Below are 27,291 nucleotides of genomic sequence, written 5' to 3'. Positions count from 1 at the left end.
CATAACATATCTGGTTGGTAGTTATTTCGTCGGTTTTAGTTGTTGGACATGTAAATTTAGGTTTTTTCGTCATCTGATGAGTGTTTAATGTTTCATTGGTGCATTTCACCTCCTTTCTTTTTAGCACTGTAAAAACAATACCGAAATATGTTTAAAAAATCTATAATTTTACCAAACCTCTCCTTGACAATAAGATCTGACGTTCTTAGACTCATTAAACTAAATACATTGACAGCTAATCTTTAATTTTATAATCATATGATTAAAATTCCAACACATTTACGACAATTTGTCCTACATGTATGACGTATTTTCTGAAGAAAAAAAAATGAAATTCAATGAGTATGACTTAGATAATTTTAAATTTATTTTAAAGATTAATACAAAATAAACGATTTGATGATATGACATAACTATGCTCTAGTCCCCTTTAATTTTCACAAATATAACCGCCTTGACTGTTACTATGGTCGCAGCTAACATCATAAAACTTATATCTATCATTGGCATAGAATAACATGCAGTCTTGTTCGTCTAATGCTGTTCCTCCGGGTTGTCCATTACCAAAAGCAAAATACGTCATTTGTGTTGCATTACCATTTTTAATCCACCTCCAATCTCCACTTTGGAGATATCTGTTGATGTTACGTCCGCCAACAAAATAGTGTACACCTGAAATAAATTGACATTACCATTAACAACATCGTCGTAATCTTCATCATGAAAAATAGAAAGCATATATGAATGATGATGCTTATTGTAATCATTGTAACCAGTGTGTTTTGATAGCATAAATTTCTTTTTCAAAATAAAATATTTTTAGTCAATGTGTAAAATTTAAATCAATACTATCGTGCTTTATTTTCAGCATTTCTACGTTGATAAAAATACATTAAGAAAACGAATGCATGTAGGCTTTAATAATTACGTATGGATACAAGCATTTCATAAAATACATACCTGTAAAAGATTATGTTTAACTGGTCTGACTTACGGTCAGACAAAAAAGCCCCTGGGAATTTCTATCTCACTATGTGATGTGGGTTTGCTCATTTTAACCGTGACTTTAGCTTTGAACTTATATTTTATTTGGTCTCAGGTGGAGAGTCGTTTCATTGTCAATCATGTCACATCTGTTGTGTATACATATCAAAACGTTTCAATGATTCAAACGGTACGTTTAATATGTATAGCAAAGTCATAATCGACAAGATATGTACACAACATGAATCATATCGATTGGATTTGTTTTAAATATAGTACCTGTATTCATCTGCTGAAGAAACAATTTCATAGCCATGGCCTCCTCCAGTGTTTCAAAGTTAGCTAGGTATGCACCAAGATTTGTACAACGTGCCTTATTTAAGAATAAAAAGTTGCTTTAAAAATAAGTGTATCGAGAAGCCAACCCTTCGTAAATTTTACAAACGCCATTACAAATTTGTTGAATTGTTTTTTTAATATTTGTTTCACAGATTATGAATGATGTGTTCGAATTGCCGTAATTGCTATCCCGTCATATTTTCCGCTAATTTGACCAACCGAATTAGATTTATCATCGGGTTTGTACTTTTATGACCAATACGACAGAGATCACCCCACAATTTTTGTTTAGATTCGTGTTACTCTGATTTAATTTTGTTATATGTTGTGTTTTATGTACTGTTGTCTTTTGTTTTAGCCATAACTTTGCTAGTTTGATTTTTACTGATGAGTTTTTATTTCCATTTCGTATCATTGGCCTCTTTTTACTTGATAAAGGTTTCCTTTTAAACTGATTTAACAATAAAAAAAATGTTAGGGTTCCAAACGTCCCCCAGGGCTTTGTTTGGTTGTATCGAACAGTTTCAAAGCAAACGTTTAAAAAAAGAGTAGTTGTTTTCATTCCCATTATATGGTCTCGATATGTGTTTCTAGGGAATTTAACTTATCTTTATTATTTTAAATCTTTACATTCTTCTTAGTATTCATACGTACAAATGCTTCATCACCAGAACCAGTAATGTCGCTGATAAAGTAACAGCCATCTCTTATCTTCTGGTATGGTGACTGACAGCTGACTGTTAAATAAATCCAATAGTTAATGAATTTTTCACTGAGTAAGTCGTTTTAAACCTATTTCTACATAAGAATATGCCTGTACCCAGTCAGAAATTGACAGTTGGTATCCAATCGTTTGATGTGTTTGAGCTTTTGATTTTGCCATTTGATTAGGGACTTTCTTTTTGAATTTTCCTCGGGGTTCAATATTTTTGTGATTTTACTTTTTTCAAATATATATATGAAGCCCAGGTGGTCGAGTGGTTTAGCGGGTCGGATACAGTGCAGGCGATTTGGTGATATCTCAGTAGCATGAGTTCGAATCCAGGCGAGGGAAGAACAAAAAAATTGCGAAAGCAAATTTACAGATCTAACATTATTGGGTTGATGTTTAGACGAGTTATATATATATATGAAACGTCTGAATAATAGTAAACGATTTTTCCCACGAGGGCGCTGGATCGTTACGAGTAACGATACACGTACACAATAAATAAATTATATAAACGCCTAAAAAGTGTACACAACAACACCAATAACAAAAAAAGGAACTATAAATGTAATTATTTATAAATATTTCGTATAACAGATATCCTTCATCAGTAAAATGATTGTGACGTTGAATGAATCATATATCAGTCTACTTAGATTAAACTATAACAATCTTGAAATTTATACAATAAAAAAGTCAAACCGAATATCAGGTAAGACGCTTGCACAATTCTAAATATGTGTTAAACACGACATAGGTTATATGACTAATTACAACAGAGAGTTCAAATATATGCTTTAAATAAAAATAATAATGTGCGATATGAACTAGCACAATTCTAAAGCTTTAACGGTGACGACAGTTATGATGTTACAAGAACGATTGCGTCAATAAGAATTCCAAATAAACAGCACTGAACGATCTAAATTTGTAAATATTTCAAATTTGACAACGGTAGAGTAGTTACAACAGAGTCTGCGTATTTAAACATCGCAAACAAACGGCCGTTAAAATATAATAATAAATTTTGACTAAGGTTAACTAGTTGAACGTGGCTTGGTACTTTTACATCCCTCAAAAAATTAAGCAATTTAAATTGGTATAGTCAACAGATGTATTTTAGAGATGAGTAAGGTAAAGAAATAGAAACAGAGACTGTAATAATAAGTAATATAACCCAAATGTGAAGCACTGCATGGAGTCGAACTACATCTTTTCATTTATCCCATTTGGTGCCAAAGTTGTTTATTTTCTTGTCCAAAATCTTTCCCGAGTGATTCTATCCTCCCTAGACCGAGCAGAGTTGTGGTCAATGATTGTAATGGTCAGTCGATTGAGATCTGCCTTAGTGTGGCCAGGTGATCTCAAATGTCGACTGAGAGGGAGGTCTGGCTTGCATTGGTAGTCACTACGATGACCGTTCATTCGTTTGTGAAACGGCTGTTCTGACTCGCCACATTTACACTGTAGGAGATACACAACATTTGTAGTCTTGCAATTAACATTGCAAAATATGGTGTATTCTGTACCAGTGGAGTGACTGTTAAAAGTCTGGGTAACCAGTATTTGTTTGCAAGTCAGACATCGTTTGTTTCCTCAACCCTTGCAAGAGCCCACAGACGAAGAGCCTGCTTGACAGGATAAATCAGCTCTCACCAGCAAGTCTTTAAGGCTTTTGGGCCTACGGAAAGCCAGTACAGGTGGCTCGGGAAAGATCTTGGATAGTTTAGGATGTTTTTCGATTTCTTTCCAATTTTTCGCGGATTAGGTGAGATAAGTTGTCAAATTTTGGATGGTAAGTCAACACAAAAGGCACCCTCCTGTTGACCTTTTTGACTTTATATTGTAAAAAATTGTCAACAGGAGGGTGCCTTTTATTATAGTTTAATCTAAGTAGACTGATATATGATTCATTCAACATCACAATCATATTTACTGATGAAGGATATCTGTTATACGAAATATTTATAAATAATTACATTTATAGTTCCTTTTTTGTTATTGGTGTTGTTGTGTACACTTTTTAAGCGTTTATATGCATATACATATATATGCATCTACAAAATACATATCAAAAGTTCATGTGTCTACCCAACAATTAATGTATGTATGATATATTAATAATTCCTGCACTTATTTCATCCGATTACATAATTCCTGGTTTACTGAGGAGTCGGTTGGTTAGTCTGATTTGATATATACGCGTGCATCTCCAGTTTGATAGAAGACATACACATTGTCCGGGTGCGGGAGTTTCTCGCTGCATTGAAGATCCATTGGTGGCCTTCGGTTGTTGTCTGCTCTTTGGTCGGGTTGTTGTCTGCTCTTTGGTCGGGTTGTTGTCTGCTCTTTGGTCATATTCCCCATTTCCATTCTTTAATTCATGGATAATTATTGCTACACCCAATATACGTTTATATGCGTGCAATTACTTTATAATGGGGTTGAGTTGTAAGCCAAAATTGTCCTGCCCATGAATAGTTTGTTACATTTATTTAAGATCGAATAGTTTGTTACATTTATGGAAGATCAATTAGTTTGTTACATGCATGCATTTGGGGAAGATTGAATTGTTTATTACACATAACATGTTGAAAAATAGAAGATCCACCACTGAGTTACCATGGTAGGCGTGCAATGCTTCACGAAATAGAACGGAAACCAAATACTTTCATATAAATCATTACATGTTTTAAGGAAAATAAAACAGCAAAGGAAACTTGCATCTGCATAAAACACTACTAATCCGCATATCCATTACCATCGTCCACTGATAAGAGCGTATGTGTACATATATTGCAACCATATAAATGAGTACGAAAGTTTAAACAGAACTGACAATTGGCTTATCAAAATGAATAAAGATTTTTTTCAGATGTATGGGGTCAAACCATGTGGTCGTGACATAATATGTCTTTCCTGCTTCTGTTGAACATTCATACTTGCATGTTTATGTTTTGTGTATACTTTACGAATCTTGTATTCGAAAATAAAATCAAACGGACATAGGCAAAAGCTAAACATCAAATTTATTTATTTAATGTATTGCATGTTTTCATATGCTTTTAATAATAAGTTCATGCCTTGGTAAACATGGTAAATCTTCGTAATTTACCATTTTATTTTTAAATTGCATGAAACAGGACCAAATGTTATCAGTTCTGATATAATCAGTCAACATTGACAATGTATATTGCATTTGTCTCACACGGTGTTATATGGTTATATGTATAGTGTTACCTGATGGTGGCAGTTGATTGAGAATGTTTGTGTAGTTCAACGTTAATTCTTGAATCTTCCTTTCCAATGCATCAATTTTGTAACTACAGGTCCCATTATCTGAAAGAATTAACTGGTTAACAAACTGTACACATTTTGAAAAACCTTCATTTGTATTTTTGATATAATTATAATTCACCCATTTTATCGAATGTACCTTGATTAGCCTATGTCTTTGATAATTCACCAAACCAATACACAATTCATAATTTGTTTCTCAAAAATTAACCAAAAAAATACACATTTCGTTAATGTTGTCCTTATTGAAAAGGAATATTGTATATCAGAATTTTTTTTTTAATAATGTTAACTGTATTCTGTTATAGAGATAGTGTTTACGAGTGAACATGAATAAAGTAATAGTTTTTCTGTTATGTTTTACCTTCGCCCTGTTCCTGTGGATACACACGTATAACAGCTATTGTGGTTGTAGCATTATGAAGTACCTTGTACTCGTCTTCAAAAAGTTTATGTATCCGTACTATTAGAGTACTGTTAGACAAGTAGATATAATTCCCGTAGACGTCAAATGAGTAATAAGACAATGTTGTGTAAGATTTAAGCAGTTGTCTCACATCGGAACCATTTAAAGTGGCAGATTTTAGATTCCTTTCATTCCTTTCTCCAATTTGCACCCAATACAAACGGTCACCATGAGGGTCTGAAACATAGGATATTATTCTGATAAAATGTATACCAACAAATATGAAAAAAAGTAACCTGATGTACATTATTTCATTTTTCTATTTTCTACTTCTTCATTATGACGATCTTAGATTTTAAATATTGACAATATTATAGTAGTCACTGGATCTGGAAAAAAAACACACGATAAATAAACATAGTATATAAAAGATTAAGTTGATTTAATCCATTGTTTAACTCGTGGTTTTATTTTTTGTATAAAATAAAATAAAAAACAATCATTTCATTTTGAATTATCACACAAAAATGATATCGCTAAGTTATCAATAATGTTATGATATATTTTGTAACTGAAGAAATTTTTGTAAGTAATTGAGATTATAATTGATTAACAGAAGCTGTATGATATGTATCATTATTGTTTGCCCTTGCAAAAAGTAAATTGATTCAAACAATTTAACATTTGAAATATATTTATGAACTCAATTGACAATTTAAAACAAAGGTAGCGAAAATACTAAGGCAAATTAAAAAAAAAGTAGTCCAACAAAATTGACAGAATCAAGCGTTATTAACCAACGAAACAGGTAAAACAAAATGCCGTATTCCTGACAGATATATTTACTGATAGAAACGGTGTGTTAAAATGTTTTCTATAGCTAGATAAACCTCCACGTAGATGACAGTAGGTTTGTTTGAATTTTTATTAGAGCCAAGACCTATCCAAAACGATGCATTCGTACCTTTTCATCTTTTTAAATTACTCTCTGAGGCATAATACTACTATACATTTTCTGTTGTGTTTTTTTCAGATTTACTCTCACATGACGAATGAAAGTTATATAAAACACATGTTAGTCAACTTTCAAAGACAATATTTGTAGTATGATAACGTATGGAGATTTGTCAGTTTTAAAATGTTTTTATGTTTTTGAACGCAGGGTACCTAAACAAACCCTTTAGTATGCCTTTATTGTTTAACTGGATTAAATATATTGAACAGATAAAAACAAAAAGATATTTCGTCCCAGCATTTTGGGTTAGTAACTAAAACTATATATACTACATGAATTGTCTCTTATTTCAAACTAAACTAAAAGAGGACCGAAAGATACCGGAGGAACAGTCAAACTCATTGATAGAAAAAAAACCGACAACGCCATGGCTAAAAATAAAAAAGACAAACAGACAATAATAGTACAGAAGACACCATATAGAAAAATCAAGACTTAAGCGACTGTTGTGACGACATAAGGAACGTATCTGATATCATCTGTGAAACGGTTATTCCATAACGGTCAACCAACTCGTGATGGCGTCCGTAAAATTTACCAAGGGATGATTTCAATTTCACCATTTCGAACTCTTGGTTTCATAGCTTCCTTGTGAGCAGCAATCCTCGTTCTTGGAAATCAAAACTAGCTTACTTATGTTCCTTATGTCGTAACTACAATACCCTTCCCTTTTCCCGAATGTGACCTACCGAATTAGACTATTTACCGGATTTATAATAACATAAGCACATGTGGAGCAGGATTTGCTTACCCTTCAGGAGCACCTGAGATCACCCCCAGTGTTTGGTGGGGTTCGTGTTGCTTAGTCTTAAGTCTTCTATGTTGTGTCTTTCTGTACTATTATGCTTGTTTGTATTTTTATTTTTTCAGCCATGGCGTTGTCAGTGTATTTTCAATCTATGAGTTTGACTGCCCCTCTGATATCTTTCGTTCCACTTTTACTTTTGTTCAAGCGCTGTTTTAGTTGCCTAATATCAGCAAATTAAACATAATCAATAAACACAAATAGTAATAACATATGTGTCAATAATGAAGAATTGCTTAGGACGTGTCTGTTACAAGAATGTAACTCCTTACTTCAAGAGAAGATGTCGATGCCAAATCTTTTTCTTTAATATGAACATTTGATTTTGTGTCGATTGCAAGACGTCTATTTTGTCCATTCAATTGAAAAATGTAGTTTCGTATCTATCAACCAAGTTTTTGTTGTCGGCTTATTTCTCATGTGTTGTTTGTTTACTTTGTCTTACCATATTTGTGACACAAGTCTTAAAACAGTTAATGAACATATGGTAATGCGTAAAAGAAAGTGCATTTGGTATGGATCTCTTACTCCGCTAATGTTACGTTTTTTGTTAATAAATACCTAATCGTTAGTTCGATGGGGGTTCTTCTGCTGTGAAATTAACTAAAATTAGTATGTCTTGTCCATTTAATCTTGATCTTTGTATTCTGCCGATTGATCCAGTAGTAAAAATACCAAAATACATCATTCTACAAGAAATATATTATCTGCATTGAACCCGTTTACATGACAGAATATGGATTGCTTACCAATTAAATCAATTCTAACACTCACTTTTTTTTGTTGCGGAAGAAATGAGTCAGGTTGATTATCGGAGCAAAAATCATACAGAAATCTTTCGGTATAATTCACATCCCAATTATGCAGCGTGCTTATACTAACAGACAATAAAACAGTGAAGCGTGGTGTCATTGAAAATTAGTCAAAAATGTGTTGTCATACGGATACCCTGTTTCTTAAAAAATATATAGTGATTCTCTTTATACTTGAATATACAATTGTATTACTTTACTCTTTTTTGAGGTAAAAGAAGTATTGTATTATCACACTGAGGGTCACCAACATTACCTGATTTGAATGCGGATGCAGTTTTCACAACAGAAATAATTAATGACAATAACATATTTGTAATAATAGACTGATTTCGTTTATGGCCTACGGATACGGGAACAGTTTGCTTGAAGTGCAACGTCTACTGAATTCCCTTACAAATGTTTGCTTTTCTTTATGCATGAACATGACAACCCTCAAGTATTCTAACAAATCGTTTTTTGTAAATGTTGATTAATATGATAGAGTTTGAAGACAAGACTAGGCAAAGTAACTGTTCATTCAGTGTTATACATGTATCCGATTTGAATAATAACTCATACCGATCAGTATATTTCCTATTTGAAGATATCTTGACCTTTTGATACTTATATGAGCACTTCATATGACGTTCATATCTTTAAAACGGAGCTAACCATACGTCTATTGAAACCACAAATTAATTATTAAGCAATATGCCACCTGCTTCTTTGTACCTAAACAACACGTTGAACTTTACGTTTGAAAAAACCCAAAGTCGACATTGCTGCCATCATAAGTATGTGCTATACTCAATACACTATCAAAACTAAATTTATATTCGTACTTATTATAGTATATGATTTCAAAATGTAATTGCAAAATATTACATTCACAGATAATTCTTCTGTTTCTCTATCATCAATTACGTCAACACACTTGTCCAAGGTCAAGTGGATATGATACGCTGAAAGTCTCATCGAGTTATTACAAGAAGTATGATAATGATTATGGAATAATATGTCACAATCTGATATGACATGTGCAGTTCTTTATAAAAGAGGAGCGAAAGATACCAGAGGAACATTCAAACTCATAGTTCGAAGATAAACTGACAATGCCATGGCTAAAAAAGAATAAGACAAACAGACAAATACATGTAATAGTACATAAGAAACAACATACAAAACTAAAGACTAAGCAACATGAACCCAACCAAAAACTGGGGGTGATTTCAGGTGCTCCGGAAAGGTGAGCAGATCCTGCTCCACATGTGGCACCGGTCGTGTTGCTCATGTAATTTAAAAAAAATATTCCTAAATTTTACTTCAGAATTTTATGTAAGTTAAGGCTTTTTGACATTAGTTTAACACTAAAGAATACATCATGATCTTTTGTTTGATACGAAAGAATCTTTCATATAAATATGTGTTTCTTAGTAGTTGTCCGGGATCGGGAAAACGCCAGATTTATTTATACAATCATTAAAATACCAAAGAAGACATTTTGAACAGGAAAGACAGATATCCACAACCCACTAACCAAACTCTTTTAAATAAAATTACCTGAAACAAATTAACAGAAAAACAGATCATTTTATGTGGGCTGCCTGAAATCATACTCGTAATAATAAACATACAAATATGCGACGATTCAAAAACAGTACCAACCTGTTCTTTGTGTCAATGTCGAGCGTACTTATATAATTAGGCGATAAGACAGTTGTAACATTTGTTCCATTCAATTCACTTCTCTGAATTCTTCCATTAGGATATTCTACCCAATACAAATGACTGGCCACTGGATCAATTACCATATCCATAACTGCTTGCGATGGTGTCGAAACAACTGGTTGTGTAATATAATTTTCCGATGGATAGCGAAATCTAAAATCATATTTAGATGAAGATCAATTCTAGTTTTACAATTGGCAGCCTTACTTCTTATAGTGTCTAAATATGCCAAATGATTTATAAATCATGCATTATTGCAGAGACAATAGAAGAATACAGAAATCAATATACTAGATATTGCTGTTAATATCGGGGTTCCATTAAAACAAGATTATCATGATGTCCAGTTGAACCTCGTAAGTGTGAATAGTAAAAATGTTATTTTGAAACTCAAGTCAGTGGGATATCTTATTATTTATGTTTTAGTTTCAAATAGCTTACAGCCGCTGACATCTTTTTAGAGCATTACTATTTGTATATTTAATTGTTTTCACTTCTTTCTAATTGATCGATTTAAATGAACATTTGCGAAATAAGCACGTGACAATCGTTTAATAATATTTTCTATATTTTACACGTAAACATCAGGAATGCGTTTTGTCATTTGATCTATAACCAATGAACAGCATTTCCTCTTGTATTCAATATTCTATCTAAACCTGGCAGAAGTGGAGAGGTGTGACTGGATCGCAGGCCTTGACTTGCGAAGATGGCGAATGATAAACGCTTGTCAACCATTGAAATATAAACCTTGCTTGAACAGTTTATATATCTTCTAAGTATCAGTCGCTTTTTTCAAACAAGTCTTGTCTTGTCGTATACATAATGAAATCTGATAACCGAACTTTCTGATTTTTTTGAAAGTCATCGCTAAAGAATTATGATTCGTTGAAAACAACTGAATGCATTTTCGATAACTTAATTAAAAAGTGTTAATACAAATACAAAATTATTGACTTGCAGGTTCTTTTTTTGAAATACATACTAAGTTGTACTCCCGTTTTATATTTTTTATGATCATTAATCACCAACCTTTAACCCAGTCTTCTAGTGTTCGAAAAGAAGTTATAATGACATACATTAGCAATTAATGTTACACAGTCTTACACAAACAATTAATACATTGTAATTGTTACCCCCTAGGGCATGATGAAAAATGACACAAGTAATGATTGACATAGGACAGACAATTGGAAAGCAGACATTACTGTAACAATAAATGCGTGATACTATAGAGAAATCAAGACAAAACAATGATAGATAAATGATTAGTTATCAATTAAAATTGTTATAATAAGTTGTTTGTGTTAACCTCTACAAACACGTTATAACAATATATACAACTTATACAAAAACAAATTTTATGAATAAAGTAATATAAAATGTCTTATCTTCACAAACAGATAAAGTAGATCCCTTCACCGAATAAGATACCAGAATGTTATTTTTGATATAATACACAAGATCGGGGCCTTTTATAGCTGACTATGCGGTATGGGGTTTGCTTATTGTTGAAGACCATACGGTGACCTATAGCTGTTTATTTCTGTGTCATATGGTCTCTTGTAGAGAGTTGTTCCATAGGCAATCGTACCACGTTTTCATTTTTTATCTACATGTATACTGAATATTTAAAAAATAGTAATACCATACTCAACATTGTGGTTTTATCTTAATCACTTTTTGATATAGGCAATAATAGTCTACCGCTGTTCAAAAGTCATTAACTGATTGAGAGAAACATTAATAACCAGTATAATCCAGTATACATAGTACTGCATAGACATTGTCTGAAACCAAATGTCCAAATCTTGTGTTATGGTGAAATAATTTTTAACAAGAAGAAAACGTATGAAATATGCATGTATATATAAACATGATATGTAAAACAAATATAACAAAGCCTTTAGTGCTTTTTTTATTTTCTCAACGTGAATGTTGACATTCCATTGAATTTCAAACCAACAATCATTTCTTGCAAAATTAATGTAATTTATCAATGATTTCGACAATACTAATCTGCTAGTTTCTTCATGTGTTGATAAGGATATAGATGTTAAAAAAACAAACTTACCAAAATCAATGCTAAGACAAAAGATAAACAAATGCTGCAATAGGCATGTATACCTTGTCACACTCATCTTTCTACAAAAATATAAACTAGAGGCTCTCAAGAGCCTGTGTCGCTCACCTGATTCTACTTTGGTTTTGGAAATCATGTAAAAATAGATTAAAATCTTAACAGATACCCTAATAATGAGTGAGGCCAAATTTGGTTTAATATTGGTCCTGTAATTTAATAAAAAATCCTGGTGGCCATCTTGAACAGTAAATCGGCAACAAAGTAGCAACACTTAATCAGCACCTCATAAGAAACATTTATGCCATGTTTTGGTTTCATTCCATTCAGTGCACCTCTAGAAGAAGCATTTGTATGTATTTCCCATAGGGTCTTATGTTAAAGGAAGTCCCCCCATTGGCGGCCATCATGGATGAAGGATCAGCTTCAAAGTAACAAGACTTGGTCAGCACCTCAAAAGGAACATGCATGCCATGTTTGGTTTCATTCCATTCAGTGGTTCTTTAAAAGAAGACATTTGTATGTATTTCCCATAGGGTCCTATGTTAAACTAAGTCCACCGCTGGCGTCCATCTTGGATTATGGATCGGCTTCAAAGTAACAACACTCGGTCAGCACCTCATAAGAAACATTCATGCCATGTTTGGTTTCATTCCATTCAGTGGTTCTCTAAAAGAAGACATTTGTATGTATTTCCCATAGGGTCCTATGTTAAACTAAGTCCACCGCTGGCGGCCATCTTGGATGATGGATCCGCTACAAAGTAACAACACTTGGTCAGCACCTCATAAGGAACATTCATGCCATGTTTGGTTTCATTCCATTCAGTGGTTCTCTAAAAGAAGACATTTGTATGTATTTCCCATAGGGTCCTATGTTAAACTAAGTCCACCGCTGGCGGCCATCTTGGATGATGGATCCGCTACAAAGTAACAACACTTGGTCAGCACCTCATAAGGAACATTCATGTCATGTTTGGTTTCATTCCATTCAGTGGTTCTCTAAAAGAAGACATTTGTATGTATTTCCCATAGGGTCCTATGTTAAACTAAGTCCACCGCTGGCGGCCATCTTGGATGATGGATCCGCTACAAAGTAACAACACTTGGTCAGCACCTCATAAGGAACATTCATACCATGTTTGGTTTCATTCCATTCAGTGGTTCTCTAAAAGAAGACATTTGTATGTATTTCCCATAGGGTCCTATGTTAAACTAAGTCCCCCGCTGGCGTCCATCTTGGATTATGGATCGGCTTCAAAGTAACAACACTCGGTCAGCACCTCATAAGAAACATTCATGCCATGTTTGGTTTCATTGCATTCAGTGGTTCTCTAAAAGAAGACATTTGTATGTATTTCCCATAGGGTCCTATGTTAAACTAAGTCCACCGCTGGCGGCCATCTTGGATGATGGATCGGCTACAAAGTAACAACACTTGGTCAGCACCTCATAAGGAACATTCATGCCATGTTTGGTTTCATTCCATTCAGTGGTTCTCTAGAAGAAGTTCAAAATGTAAAAAGTTTACGCCGACGACGGACGACGCCGGACGACGACGGACGACGGACGAAGGACGCCAAGTGATGAGAAAAGCTCACTTGGCCCTTCGGGCCAGGTGAGCTAAAAATATGTCGTTATTTTTTTTCTTGGGTATATCAAAGTACCATTATTTTTTTATTTGGGGTTTTTTATAGAATATTTTGAAAACTTGAGGTTACATGGTTACTAAGGCTTGTACACAGTTTAAAAAGGGGGAAATTTGATCGGTTTATGTCCAGTTTCATATGCAATAATAAAGTGGCATACGTGTTAGCAGCTATAGTTAACCTTACTGCCTTTAATATTGGACAAACCCATACAGCATAGAAGGCATACAAACATATTGTCTTGTATTGTGTTCCATATTATCTATGTATGCATCATGTATCAGAGTTACTCCCCTTGAGGTATTAAAGCATTTTTTGTCAGCCATTGTTGTATTCTTGACGTACCCCACATGGTGTCAGATGTAAAACTTGAGAAATGGGGCAACTAAAGCCTCAGGAACACTAAATTTGGAAGGGAATTTAGCCGAAAACTACAAAGAATGGATTCAATCATTCGAACTCTATCTAACCGCAACGGGATTCGAAGAAAAGTCAGGGAAGGTACAAGTGGCTATTTTTCTGCCTGTCGCAGGCTCTGAAGCACAACGTGTTTACAAGACTTTTGACATTGTTGCGGATGATAAAGAGAAAATTGATGTACTGAAAGATAAATTCAAGGGTTACTGTGAACAGAGAAAGAATCTCACGTATATTCGTCACGTTTTCTTTAACCGAAATCAAGGACCACATGAAAACATAGATAGTTACGTCACGGATCTAAAGAATAAAGCTAAACCATGTGATTTTGAACATTTATCTGATGGATTGATTAGAGATCGTATCGTTTGTGGTATCCAAAACGAAGGTTGCCGAGCCCGGCTTCTACGGGAAGCGGGTTTATCATTATTAAAAGCAATAGACACATGTCGTGCACAAGAGATAAGCTCACAGCAGCTAAAGTCATTAAGATCTACAGAGGAACATTCTGTGAACGCCGTAAAACAGGTCAATAAATCTAGATATAGACAAAATGACAGTCACAAAGATCAAAGATCTGTGCATGCTGATAGACAGGCTCTATGTAAAAGTTGTGGCAGAACACCTGGTAAACGGAATTGCCCAGCGTTCGGTAAGGAATGTCATTCGTGCAATAAGAAAAACCACTTTGCTAAATATTGCATGTCAAAACAGAAGAAAAAAGTAGATGCAATTCAGTATGACTATTACGACAGCGAAGATGAACTTTTTATTGGAACTGTAAGCGTAGACAGTATTCAACAGTGTGAGGAATGGAAGGAATCTATGTATATAAACAAACAGTCTGTGGTTTTTAAACTTGATACAGGAGCTCAGGCAAATATCATATCAGAAAAACTATTTCGTAAATTGTTGTTGCCGGATAATAGGACAGAGAAGACCAATATTAAACTCGTAACATACGATGGACATAAAACATCGCCGGTTGGTACAAGAATGTAAGAATGTAAATTCAAAGACAAAAATCACAAACTTAAATTTTTCATAGTACCGACCGATTTACAGCCAATATTGAGTGCTGACACATGCAGCGAAATAGGAGCGATTGTACGAGTGCGCGCCGTAGATAAACCATTGACAAAGGAAGAAGAAATAAGTGATTATGGTGAGACATTTAAAGGACTAGGTACACTGCCTAAAACACACCATATTGAAGTAGATCCTCTTATTCCGTCCGTAGTTCACCCGCCGCGTAAAATTCCAGCAGCACTTCGTGCTCAAGACCGATCAGAATTAGACCGTATGGAGAGCCTCGGTGTCACCGATAAACAAGACGAGCCGACCGATTGGGTTCATAGTATTGTAGTAGTTAGGAAACACGGAAAACTACGCGTGTGTATAGATCCGAAAGATTCGAATCGTGCGATCAAGCGTGAACATTATCACTTAGAAACAATTGATGAGATTGTTGAAAGATTGTCTAAAGCAAGCGTCTTTTCACGATTTGATGCAACACATGGATTCTGGCAGATTCGACTCGACGAGGATAGTTCAAAACTATGAACTTTCAATACACTATTCGGACGTTATCGATACCGTAGATTACCATTTGGTATAAGTTCAGCGACGGAAGTCTTCTCAAAAGCTGTCCGAGAGATGTTTGTAGACCTTCCGGGAGTCGAATGTATCGTTGATGATATCCTTGTTTGGGGAGAGAATGATGAACAACACGACCTCCGCGTTCGTAAATTGCTCAACAGGTGCCAGCAAATGAACTTTAAACTAAATAAAGAGAAATTGAGTTGCGTGTACCGGAAGTCCATTACGTTGGACATGTTATAAGCAAAGATGGCTTAAAAGTTAATCCGGAAAAGTGCGTGCCATACAGGAAATGCCTTCACCGACCGATGTGGCAGGAGTTAAAAGGTTCCTTGGTATAGAATAGTATCTGGCCAAGTTCATACCTAATCTATCAGATGTTTTCCGATCCGCTCCGTAGATTGTTAAAAGGTGACATACAGTGGCATTGGGATCATGAGCAACAGCAAAGTTTCGATGAACTTAAACAGTTAGTATCGTCAGTTCCCGTTTTACGATTCTACAATGTGAATGAACCTGTTACGATATCAGTTGATGCAAGCTTTAAAGGTCTTGGAGTTGTACTTCTACAAAATAAACAGCCCGTGGCATACGGACCCAGAGCTCTCACCGAGACGCAAAGTAGATATGCGCAAATCGAGCGTGAAATGTTAACAATCTTGTACGGTTGCGAGAAATTTGATCATTATATTTACCGTCGCCGAGCCGTTATTGAAACCGACCATAAGCTTTAGTTGCAATCTATGACACACCGCTGTATCGAGCTACACCACGTTTACAGCGCACTCCATGACAAATAATCTTTTGACTGACTTTTGTGTATAATGAAATACAATCAAAAGACTACCTTCTTCTACAGATAATATTTCGTCGCCTTTTTATTGACAAAATACCATCTTTGACATTTTGGTTAGTTGAAATGTAAACAAAAGACCATCTTTGACATTTTGTGAACCTTGAAATGTAATCAGACAACCTTTGACATTTTGTGCATGTCAAAAGGTATAAGACAGACAACCTTTGACATTTTATGCATGTCAAAAGGTATAGGACAGACAACCTTTGGCATTTTGTGCATGTCAAAAGGTATAGGATAGACAACCTTTGAATCTTATGCATGTCAAAAGGTATAGGACAGACAACCTTTGACATTTTGTGCATGTCAAAAGGTATAGGACAGACAACCTTTGACATTTTGTGCATGTCAAAAGGTATAGGACAGACAACCTTTGACATTTTATGCATGTCAAAAGGTATAGGATAGACAACCTTTGACATTTTATGCATGTCAAAAGGTATAGGGCAGACAACCTTTGACATTTTATGCATGTCAAAAGGTATAGGATAGACAACCTTTGACATTTTATGTATGTCAAAAGGTATAGGATAGACAACCTTTGACATTTTGTGCATGTCAAAAGGTATAGGACAGACAACCTTTGACATTTTATGCATGTCAAAAGGTACAGGATAGACAACCTTTGACATTTTGTGCATGTCAAAAGGTATAGGACAAACAACCTTTGACATTTTATGCATGTCAAAAGGTATAGGACAGACAACCTTTGACATTTTATGCATGTCAAAAAGTATAGGATAGACAACCTTTGACATTTTATGCATGTCAAAAGGTATAGGGCAGACAACCTTTGACATTTTATGCATGTCAAAAGGTATAGGATAGACAACCTTTGACATTTTGTGCATGCCAAAAGGTATAGGACAGACAAACTTTGGCATTTTGTGCATGCCAAAAGGTATAGGACAGACAACCTTTGACATTTTATGCATGTCAAAAGGTATAGGATAGACAACCTTTGACATTTTGTGCATGTCAAAAGGTATAGGACAGACAACCTTTGACATTTTATGCATGTCAAAAGGTATAGGATAGACAACCTTTGACATTTTATGCATGTCAAAAGGTATAGGGCAGACAACTTTTGACATTTTATGCATGTCAAAAGGTATAGGATAGACAACCTTTGACATTTTATGCATGTCAAAAGGTATAGGATAGACAACCTTTGACATTTTGTGCATGTCAAAAGGTATAGGACAGACAAACTTTGGCATTTTGTGAATGTCAAAAGGTATAGGACAGACAACCTTTGACATTTTGTGAATGTCAAAATGTATAGGACAGACTATCTGTGACATTTTATGCACGTCAAAAGGTATAGGTAAACTATTTATGACCGAATGTAACATGTTAAAATTTGAGCGAGAAGTCATCTGTTACATTCTTTACATGTAAATATAGAGGACAAAAACATTATACCCTACTTTTTGTCTACATTTATATGGGATGACATACAAACGTGGCATTTTGTGCATGTTGAAATATATAATAAGGAACAAGTATTATTCACTCTGTATTTTTAAATGTAAAACAAAGACAATCACATTCAATGTTTGAGCACATGAGAACAAAGATCATTCAAATTCAAATATGTTTTCATAGCGAGTTGATAGGTCCATCTCGTCCTGAACTGTACGTTAAAAGATGTACATATTAAACCTTGTATAAATAGTCGTGTCTATGAACCAATCTATGCCAAACTCACTAATACCATTGTCTACAGGATGATTCGCTAAAAGTGTATATATCTACTTCACTGTCTTAAACTGTTGAGAAAACATTTGACCTTTCTCCGATACTTTGTTATGTGATAAATTATTAAATTTACACATCTTATTATATTTGAAAGGATTTTCCTAAAGTAATGATCTGTAGTGATCAAATAGTTTATTAAAAATTTGTATGATTTGATGATACATGCACTAGTAACCTGAATTTAGCTTAAACAGACAAATGTGTATTAACCCTCTTTAAAAAATATTACTGGAATATTGAATCAGTTTAACAAAAATTAAAATATAATTTCTATCTTATTCAATCCATTTTAAACTATTTTAATACCAGTCAAATAGATTCCCTTGCGGTCATGCAATCTATTTTAAGACCCGGTTAACCTCCGTCAAACTAATAAGCCACGCCCCCGTTAAACTTGTTAAAACTGATGTTAAGTGCTTTTAAACTTTAAAGCGTCCGCCTCCTTGTAAGGTAAATCACTCAAGCAGAAAAGAAACCCCGATAGATATATCTATAACCGTCTATCCATTCCAGATGTTATTGATTTTCGTAAGTTAATATATCTCCATCAAATATTCCCCTTTAAAAATACATATCAATAAATTAAGTAAATTTTAGTTGTTGGTGCAAGACTTCAAAAGTAAATTTGTTGAATAAAACATAAATATCTAAATAATATAATCTAAATTTATCCACATGTAGTATAATAAAATTGAAAATGGAAACATAGATAGATTCAAAGGAAGCTTTACCAACCATGATCTCCCATGTAATTGCAATGAACAAGTTTAAAAAAATAATCAGTTTCGAACTTTTTGAATTTCACAACATGCGTTTTGATTTTTTTTAATTTATAAAGACAAAATCTGTATAATTTTTCACAATACTAGTATTCATATTGCCAAATATAAACTAATTATTTCGCATGAATATCTAACACAGTAAAGGCAAATCATATCGTTTTAATTTATTCATCAGCACATTACATGTTAACGCGCAATAGTTAAGATTAAACCGTATCAATTCCTCAAAAATTGTGAATACGTTTTTGGATGACCTGTTCTAATACACAGGAAATGGTACGAGTTGATAAGATTAGCAATCTAAAAAGTCATCACACGATAAAACTTCGTACTATATCAACACATTTGCAGATTCTCAAACAAGCAAATTGCCACATAAAAAAACTTGAAATTTAATTCATGTATTGATTATCGTATCTTTATTAATAAATGAATTTGTCCATGCAGCCGGCACTTAAAAACGTAATTTGTTTTCAATTGTTTAGGTTTCCAGGTTCATATTTTTCGTATCAACTTTAAAACGTACTGTTTTGACATCTTTTAAACGAAAGCCAATAAGGATCATTCAAAACCCCAATACCCCAAAATCCTCTATTCATCTATCATGTTTCCCCGCGTTTACGGAAGCCAAAAAAAAAAAAAAAAATCGCACTTCACACTTTAATTTACTACCGAAATCTATTTTATAAATGTTGTTAAGAACACAAATCCATTTAAAAAAAAAAGCAAGGGTTCCGTTAAACCTCCATAGGGATACATCAAACTTTATCATTTGAAACGAACTAAATAGAGATTTATAACTTTTACAAAATTATGAGGGCACTAGTCACTAACTACACAACTACTCAGTCGTGAAAAATACAATCAACAAAAAATGATTGGATTATCCTTATTGCATGTTATTGGAACTGTGTAAATCAAATCTAATTATGCAATATTTCAAAGTTGTTCCGGAATTGATTTATGTGTAGTGAATTTTAATATATAGAAGAAAAAAATCAAAAGTCCCATATGCATCCAATGTATTTTAATATGAAGATAATATTGTTTTTTGTACGTTCTGAAGTTCTGAAGTAGAAGAAATAACAATTGATATTGTTAAAGTATTTGCCTATTGCAAGGTCGTTTTTGTTTTTTAATGACATCAAATGAATAAATGCATATCAAATTTTATATCTTATATAAAGTTTAACAAACAAAGGAAAACACGTGTTGTGTTTTGTTTTGCTAAGTCCAATATCTTGGCAGAGTACGTGCTTTCTTTAGTTTGGCTAACGGGCAAGTTTCTAGTTTTTTTTTATAATTCAAAATCTGTGCACGAGGTCTTAATTGTTGCGAGTATGGTCCTGAGATAACGATGATAGTCCGTCGGAAGGGGACGATAAATGGCTGACCCGTGTTACGAGAGAGCCAAATCTCTTGCACGTAAAACACTCTTGTAGATTTCGAAAAAGAGCAGGCTAATGCCCCTACAAGGCAGCACTAGCGCCCGCATGGTGGAAAGGGATTAATATAAGTTTCAATATTTTTTTTCCCAATCCACTAAAAATAAATATGTTTAAACTAAAACTAAAATAATTAATTGTTGTAAGAACGGACTGAGTAACATTCAACAGACTTCGAAACAGTCTTTCTCGCTATTCTTGAGGCTTGCAAAAACCAACATAGATGTGAAATAACATGTTTTCTGTAAGACCAAAAAGTTAATTAATTCGCATGAGATTGATGTAAAACCCAATCTAACTATTTGTAAAGAACAAATACACAAATATGATTAAATGCGGGATTTCAATGTACGTTAGCATTATTTGAACCCGTTTGTGGGATACATCTAACTCAATAAAGTTTGAAACTATGCACGTATCGTACGTTTTTTATATTATATTATAGAACTTTCATTGTCTAGTTGAAACAAGGTTTTATTTCCAAAGGAAGCCAAGGTTTGCAATGAAAAAGATCAAATTTAACGATTTCAAACGAAATTAATGGAATGGAAAATTTCCAGACTATAGACAAGACAGCACGTGTGTGAAGATTTCTTAAATTTTAAACTGACATCAAATATTACAAACAAAACGAAAAATGTATTAAACATTTTAGCCAAAACAATAAAAATCTTTATTATTTCTGTTTTCCCAAGAACACTTTTGCTTGTTTGTTTTTAAAGCTTACTTGTATGTGGTTATTGCCACTACTAGTCACTTCTAAGTATTAAAGATCAAAGGACGTAATCAACATGATAATTGTATTAATTATAATCATCGGTCATGCATGACATATCCCAACAATGGTGCATGCCATTAAAACTTCAATTACTCCTTAAGGTGGTACCCTGCACCTTCACGAAAATTAATTTGGCTCGTTTAATTTTCATAAAATTTTGACATAGTATTTACTTTGAACCTTTGACAAAAATATAAAAATTTCAAAAAATTTGAACCAATCAATTTATCAGAAATATTACACTGGTTATATAGCAGTTTGATTAACACTAATTTTGATCATTGAGAAGCTTAATATTCCCTTAAGAACACAACGTAATTAAAACATTTAGCTGATTTAACAGAGTTATCTCCCTGTAGTGTTAAGTACCACCTTAAATGTTGAATTTGATATTTTATTTGGACAAAAAAATAAGAAAAGATCAAAAATTAAATTATCGATCGAATGCATACCCTCAACGCTCACTCAAACATTTATTACATGTTCTGAATGCACTTTGTATGTCCTGAGTGCACTCAGGAGGTCCTGAGAGGTTTTTAGACGTACCGCTTTGTACCACAGCGTCCTTGCAAGAATTAATCCTCTATCAAGAAAATAGAGAAGGTAACCAGAGTCCTATACAAATGTATCATATAGTATAGAGAATTTTATAGATTATTCGTTATTTTCGTTTCAAAAACAAGAAGAAAGTAATTTCCAATTCTACACACCCATAAAAGCACTAACTACTTTAAGTTTGTTGTAATTGAAATCTTATATATCTGTCACTTGCACTGTATACGTACTGGTGTTTTTTTAATCTTAACATATTCTAAACGTAGGAAACTAATTAATTGACAGTGAAAATGTAAAAATAGGAAGATGCAGTATAATCACCAATGAGACAACTCCCCACCATAGACCACATGACATAGAGGTTAACAACTATAGGTCATCGTACGGCCTTCAACAATGCACAAATCCTATACCACAGTCTGGTAGAACTTATACGATTCTCATTTCAGGAACATAAATTCAAACACCAAGATAAATATCATAACCCTAATATACTATGATACAATAAGTTTTTATAAAACGTTTGTGTTGCAGTTAATTTCATGAACTTTCGAAAACCGAATATGTATTATTCTAATATCTTATTATATAACTTAATATTAAGATATTAAAACAGTTTAGTCATTTCAATGATTTGCATTGTCGAATTTTAGAAACTATTGATATCAAAGTAAAACTTGACGACAGCATGCAGTTGCTAAACATCGAATATCGCTATTCTATAATGATTCGTATACTTTTGATCTTCCTTTTATTCCGAATGCATTTTATTTTGCGGGGTGGGGGTACGGAATTATCTGTATGGTATAGCCATGCTAAAAAACGATAGCTTCTACAGTTCTCTCTGAAGAGGCATTAATTTAATGAAGTTGCCGTCGGTTGCTGAATCTTATACTCCAAAAACATTGACGCGTTGTAAACTATTAATATTTGACTGAGTCATGCTTCAGTGATTCCCTATATAATCAACAAAAATTTTCCCACAAAATGGGGTCCGACCCCCAGCCCCCCTCCCCTCGATCCGCCGTATATAATATACACACACATACACATATATATATATTTATATATAATCCATGAAAACCAGGTGTGTAGAAATACCAAAAAAGTCTTCTTATTGCACTAAGAACTACGTTTTTTGTCCCTGACATTTCTTCCGTGATTAATTTTTACATCGCGATGACCTTGAGGTCATTTCGATGTATTGCTATCGCCTAAATTTCCATTAATGCATAAATTATGCAAATTAGTTTTGGGATTTTAACCGATCTATAAACATGATAAATACGCGCACATAAACTAGTGCAAAATAACATTCCTTATCGTTTGATACAAATACATCTCTTCAATGAATACTGATAAAAATATTTTTGTTAATTAATAATATGAAAATGTTTTGTAGTATATATATATATATATATATATGAGTCTAAAAGATTGTGTAACAATTTTAATGATCCAATACCTATTAAGTTTACTGGTTGGTAGATTCTTATAGACTCTATATATATATACATATATAAGTAAAAATCATTGATTATATCAATGCACACGTACCGATAGTCTGGGATCCTGACACAATATTCTCAATATCGTAAGCGGACTTCCGGTTCGAATAAATATAATTTGCGGGAAAATATGAATGGTTACTCGTATCCAAACTTTTAGAAAAATCGAATTTTTACAGAAAGTGTCCGCCATGCACTTGCAATGCACTATCATAAGTAGAATAGTAGAATAGAATGATATACAAATGGATGGAAATCATATATACATGTAACTGTTATTTTAATATAATATATAACAACAAATCAGTGTATACTGATTTGTATCATTACAACATAATAGTTATTACGGTGAAGTTGAATTTCCTGTCATTTATTCGTCATCCACACACGAACTTGTCTCAGAAAAAAATAATTCTCTGTACAATAATCTCAGTTTCAGGTAAAGAGATATGTGATTTTTTTTTCTGAGACAAGTGCTTTTTACCATCCACAAGAACTTGTAATCATCCGATGTTCAGTACTTCAGTACTTTGATTCTATAATTATTTTCCATCATTCAAAATTAGTATGTCTGAAACTGTCAAACAGTCAAATCGGGTGTACAGTTATATAGAGCAAGGATAATACTGTATAATACAATATTGAAATCTATAATACTTCCATGAGTTATTGTTTTAGACTTAAGAAATTAGTTTTTAATTGGGATTGGAAAAATTGCGGGGAATTAATACATTAGAAGTATTTGTCATATAAATACAGTGAGTATAACGAATTATTTTATGACGTAACTTATGTTACATACTCTAAAATACATCTTTTCAATATACACTGAATTGCCCTAAAGCAGAATGCCATCGTCAGATGTATAATTGAAGATGACACACACTTAAGTATATTTACCTACCGCATCAAACCTTACCTAGATTACCGATCGCGCAAGGGCCGTCTAGCACAGTCGTTAAAAACTTCATCATCACCTTACCTGGGCACACATCTTATTACGTAATAAGTATAAATTTATCGATTTGATAAATTCAGTGGAATATATACTGCATCTCTGGGTTTTGATCTTACAGCAGGAATACGTTTGTTATTTGTGTTTTTGTGTCCAAACAATGCACAAAACCATCATATTTTCACATCACTAGTGTTGACTTCTGAGCCGGTATTATGAATTTAGAGTTTTGATAGAGAACTTATTAAGAACTAAGTCTTGTGTTTTATTGTTGTTTTTTTTTTATTTATTTATTGCAAATTTAAAGATATACCTCAAGTGAGAATTCAGTGCTAGCGGTGCATGTATAGAAATACCCTAAAGGACTTCTTAGTGCACACTAAGACACACATGTCTGGGTTTGGGGAAGGGGAAGGGGGGGGGGGGGGCGTCTAAACACAAACTAGGACGCCTTGGTGCACTAAGCTCCTGAAATTGCACTAAGCCCATGATGGGATGGTGCTATGAATGAAAAAAAAAAACATACCATCGGATACAGTTTTTTCCAAAGATAATATATCTAATTTTTTTTTGTCAATATGTATTGTAGTTTTGTCGTTATTCGATTTTTTCTGTTATCAAAGGTTTTGCTCCGACGGCACGTGCCAGTAACACTGTGTGGGACAAATTTGCCATTCCAGAATTGGCAAATCTGTCAATTTTACTACCACTTGTTTATGAAATACATTTCTGGTGTATTAAATGAATGATATTTCAATCCTACCAAAGATTTGAGGAAGTAACAATTTATTGAGATAATTCCATCTGTAAAATGAAAAATGTAAGTTTGTGCTACTAGTACTTGTCAATAATTATTGGCCCTTTAAAACATATAAATATTCATTTCACAAAAATGTACGCACTTGTAGATCGTTGGTTTATACAGATAGAAAGATAATAAACTAAAGATAGTCACAATTTAAAATATGTATTTTGAAAATAAGACATGTACAAAAACCTCCAGAACCGATCTGATTTAAATTCAGGGCCCGCATACAAATTGCATAAAGGTACTAAAGTTAAGATTTGTTCGAACGGACGGATTTTTCTACATGTTCTGCGATAAATCAATACTACGATTATATATCGTTTGATGCAAAGCAGTCCAGTTCTATATCTAATTTGCTTTGCTTCGTCGAGGTTATGAATATAGAAAAATCACAGATTTATATTTCAACTAGAACGTTCCAGAACAGTTTAAGAAATTCGTCCTCATACTTGTTAGTTATATTGTACATGTATAACTATAATGCATTCGAACCTTGTAAAATAGCACGTGAAATTCGAACTTAACGTCAATACTATGGAAAAGTACGGAGCCCTGTTAGTCTCACACAGATTATAAAATGTCTTTTAAAGTCCTGCGCTGAAGATGTGTAAAGTCTAGCGCTGGAGATATAAAGTCTAGCGCTAGAGATGTAAAGTCTAGCGCTTGAGATGTAAAGTCCAGCGCTGAAGATGTAAAGTCTAGCGCTGGAGATGTAAAGTCCAGCGCTGGAGATCTAAAGTCTAGCGCTGGAGATGTAAAGTCAAGCGCTGAAGATGTAAAGCCTAGCGCTGGAGATGTAAAGTCCAACGCTGAAGATGTAAAGTCCAGCGCTGGAGATGTAAAGTCAAGCGCTGGAGATGTAAAGTCTAGCGCTGGAGATGTAAAATCAATCGAATTATACGAATTCCAAACAAAACGAAATTAGAAAATTCAGCAAAGAGTCAGAAACTCACTAAAATAAGTAAAAAAATACCAAAACGAGAATAAAAAAAATTATTGACGGAAGAAGAAATGAAGCACACTATGACCAGCAAACAACCATTAGATAGCTGATAGTGGGGGCATAAAGAACCCTCAGATAGCTGATAGTGAGCATAAAGAACCATCAGATAGCTGATAGTGGACATAAAGAACCCTTAGATAACTGATAGTGGGCATAAAGAACCCTTAGATAATTGATAGTGGGCATTACGCAGCAAAGAACAAAACACCCTCAGATAGCTGATAGTGGGCATAACGAACCCTTAGATAGCTGATAGTTGGCATAACGAAGCTTTAGAAAGCTGCATTCTGGTACAGGATTGTGTGAATGTTCGCCAACGTCGCCAACGTCGCCAACATTTACAAAATCATTACTGTTCGCCAACGTCGCCAACGTCGCCAACATTTACGAAATCATTACTATTCGCCAACGTCGCCAACATTTACGAAATCATTACTGTTCGCCAACGTCGCCAACGTCGCCAACCTTTATGAAATTAATACTGTTCGCCAACGTCGCCAACGTCGCCAACCTTTATTCTATTCTATTCACTATCAGCTATCTAATGGTTCGTTATGCCCACTATCAGCTATCTATGGGTTTTTTATGTCCACTATCAGCTATCTAAGGGTTCTGTATGCCCATTTTCAACTAGCTTAGGGTTCCTTATGCCCAATATAAGCTATCTAGGGGTTCGCTATGCCCACTATCAGCTATCTGAGGGTTCGTTATGCCCACTTTAAGCTATCTATGGGTTCGTTATTCCCACTTTCAGTTATCTGAGGGTTCTTTATGCCCACTATCAGCTATCTGAGGGTTCGTTATGCCCACTATCAGCTATCTGAGGGTGTTTTGTTCTTTGCTGCGTAATGCCCACTATTAACTATCTAAGGGTTCTTAATGCCCACTATCAGCCATCTGAGGGTTCGCTTTGCCCACAAACAGCTATCTGAGGGTCCGTTATGCCCACTATCAGCTATCTGAGGGTGTTTTGTTCTTTGCTGCGTAATGCCCACTATTATCTATCTAAGGGTTCTTTA

The 27,291-nt window shown here is 33.9% G+C and overlaps 1 protein-coding gene across 1 annotated transcript; it reads right to left on the bottom strand.

The window, feature by feature from the left end:
• Positions 1–430: 430 nt before the first annotated feature.
• LOC127719184 (perlucin-like protein) lies at positions 431–4,972 on the bottom strand. The gene is made up of 4 exons (XM_052225206.1): positions 4,924–4,972; positions 1,978–2,060; positions 1,264–1,357; positions 431–672 (listed from the first exon to the last, which is right to left on the bottom strand). Exons 1-4 carry the CDS (start codon positions 4,970–4,972, stop codon positions 431–433), a joined length of 468 nt encoding a protein of 155 aa, XP_052081166.1.
• Positions 4,973–27,291: the final 22,319 nt, after the last annotated feature.

The sequence above is a fragment of the Mytilus californianus genome, unplaced genomic scaffold (genome assembly GCF_021869535.1).
Source record: "Mytilus californianus isolate M0D057914Y unplaced genomic scaffold, xbMytCali1.0.p SCAF_10, whole genome shotgun sequence".
Taxonomy (NCBI): Eukaryota; Metazoa; Mollusca; class Bivalvia; order Mytilida; family Mytilidae; genus Mytilus; species Mytilus californianus.
This window is presented reverse-complemented; position numbering and strand designations above follow the sequence as displayed.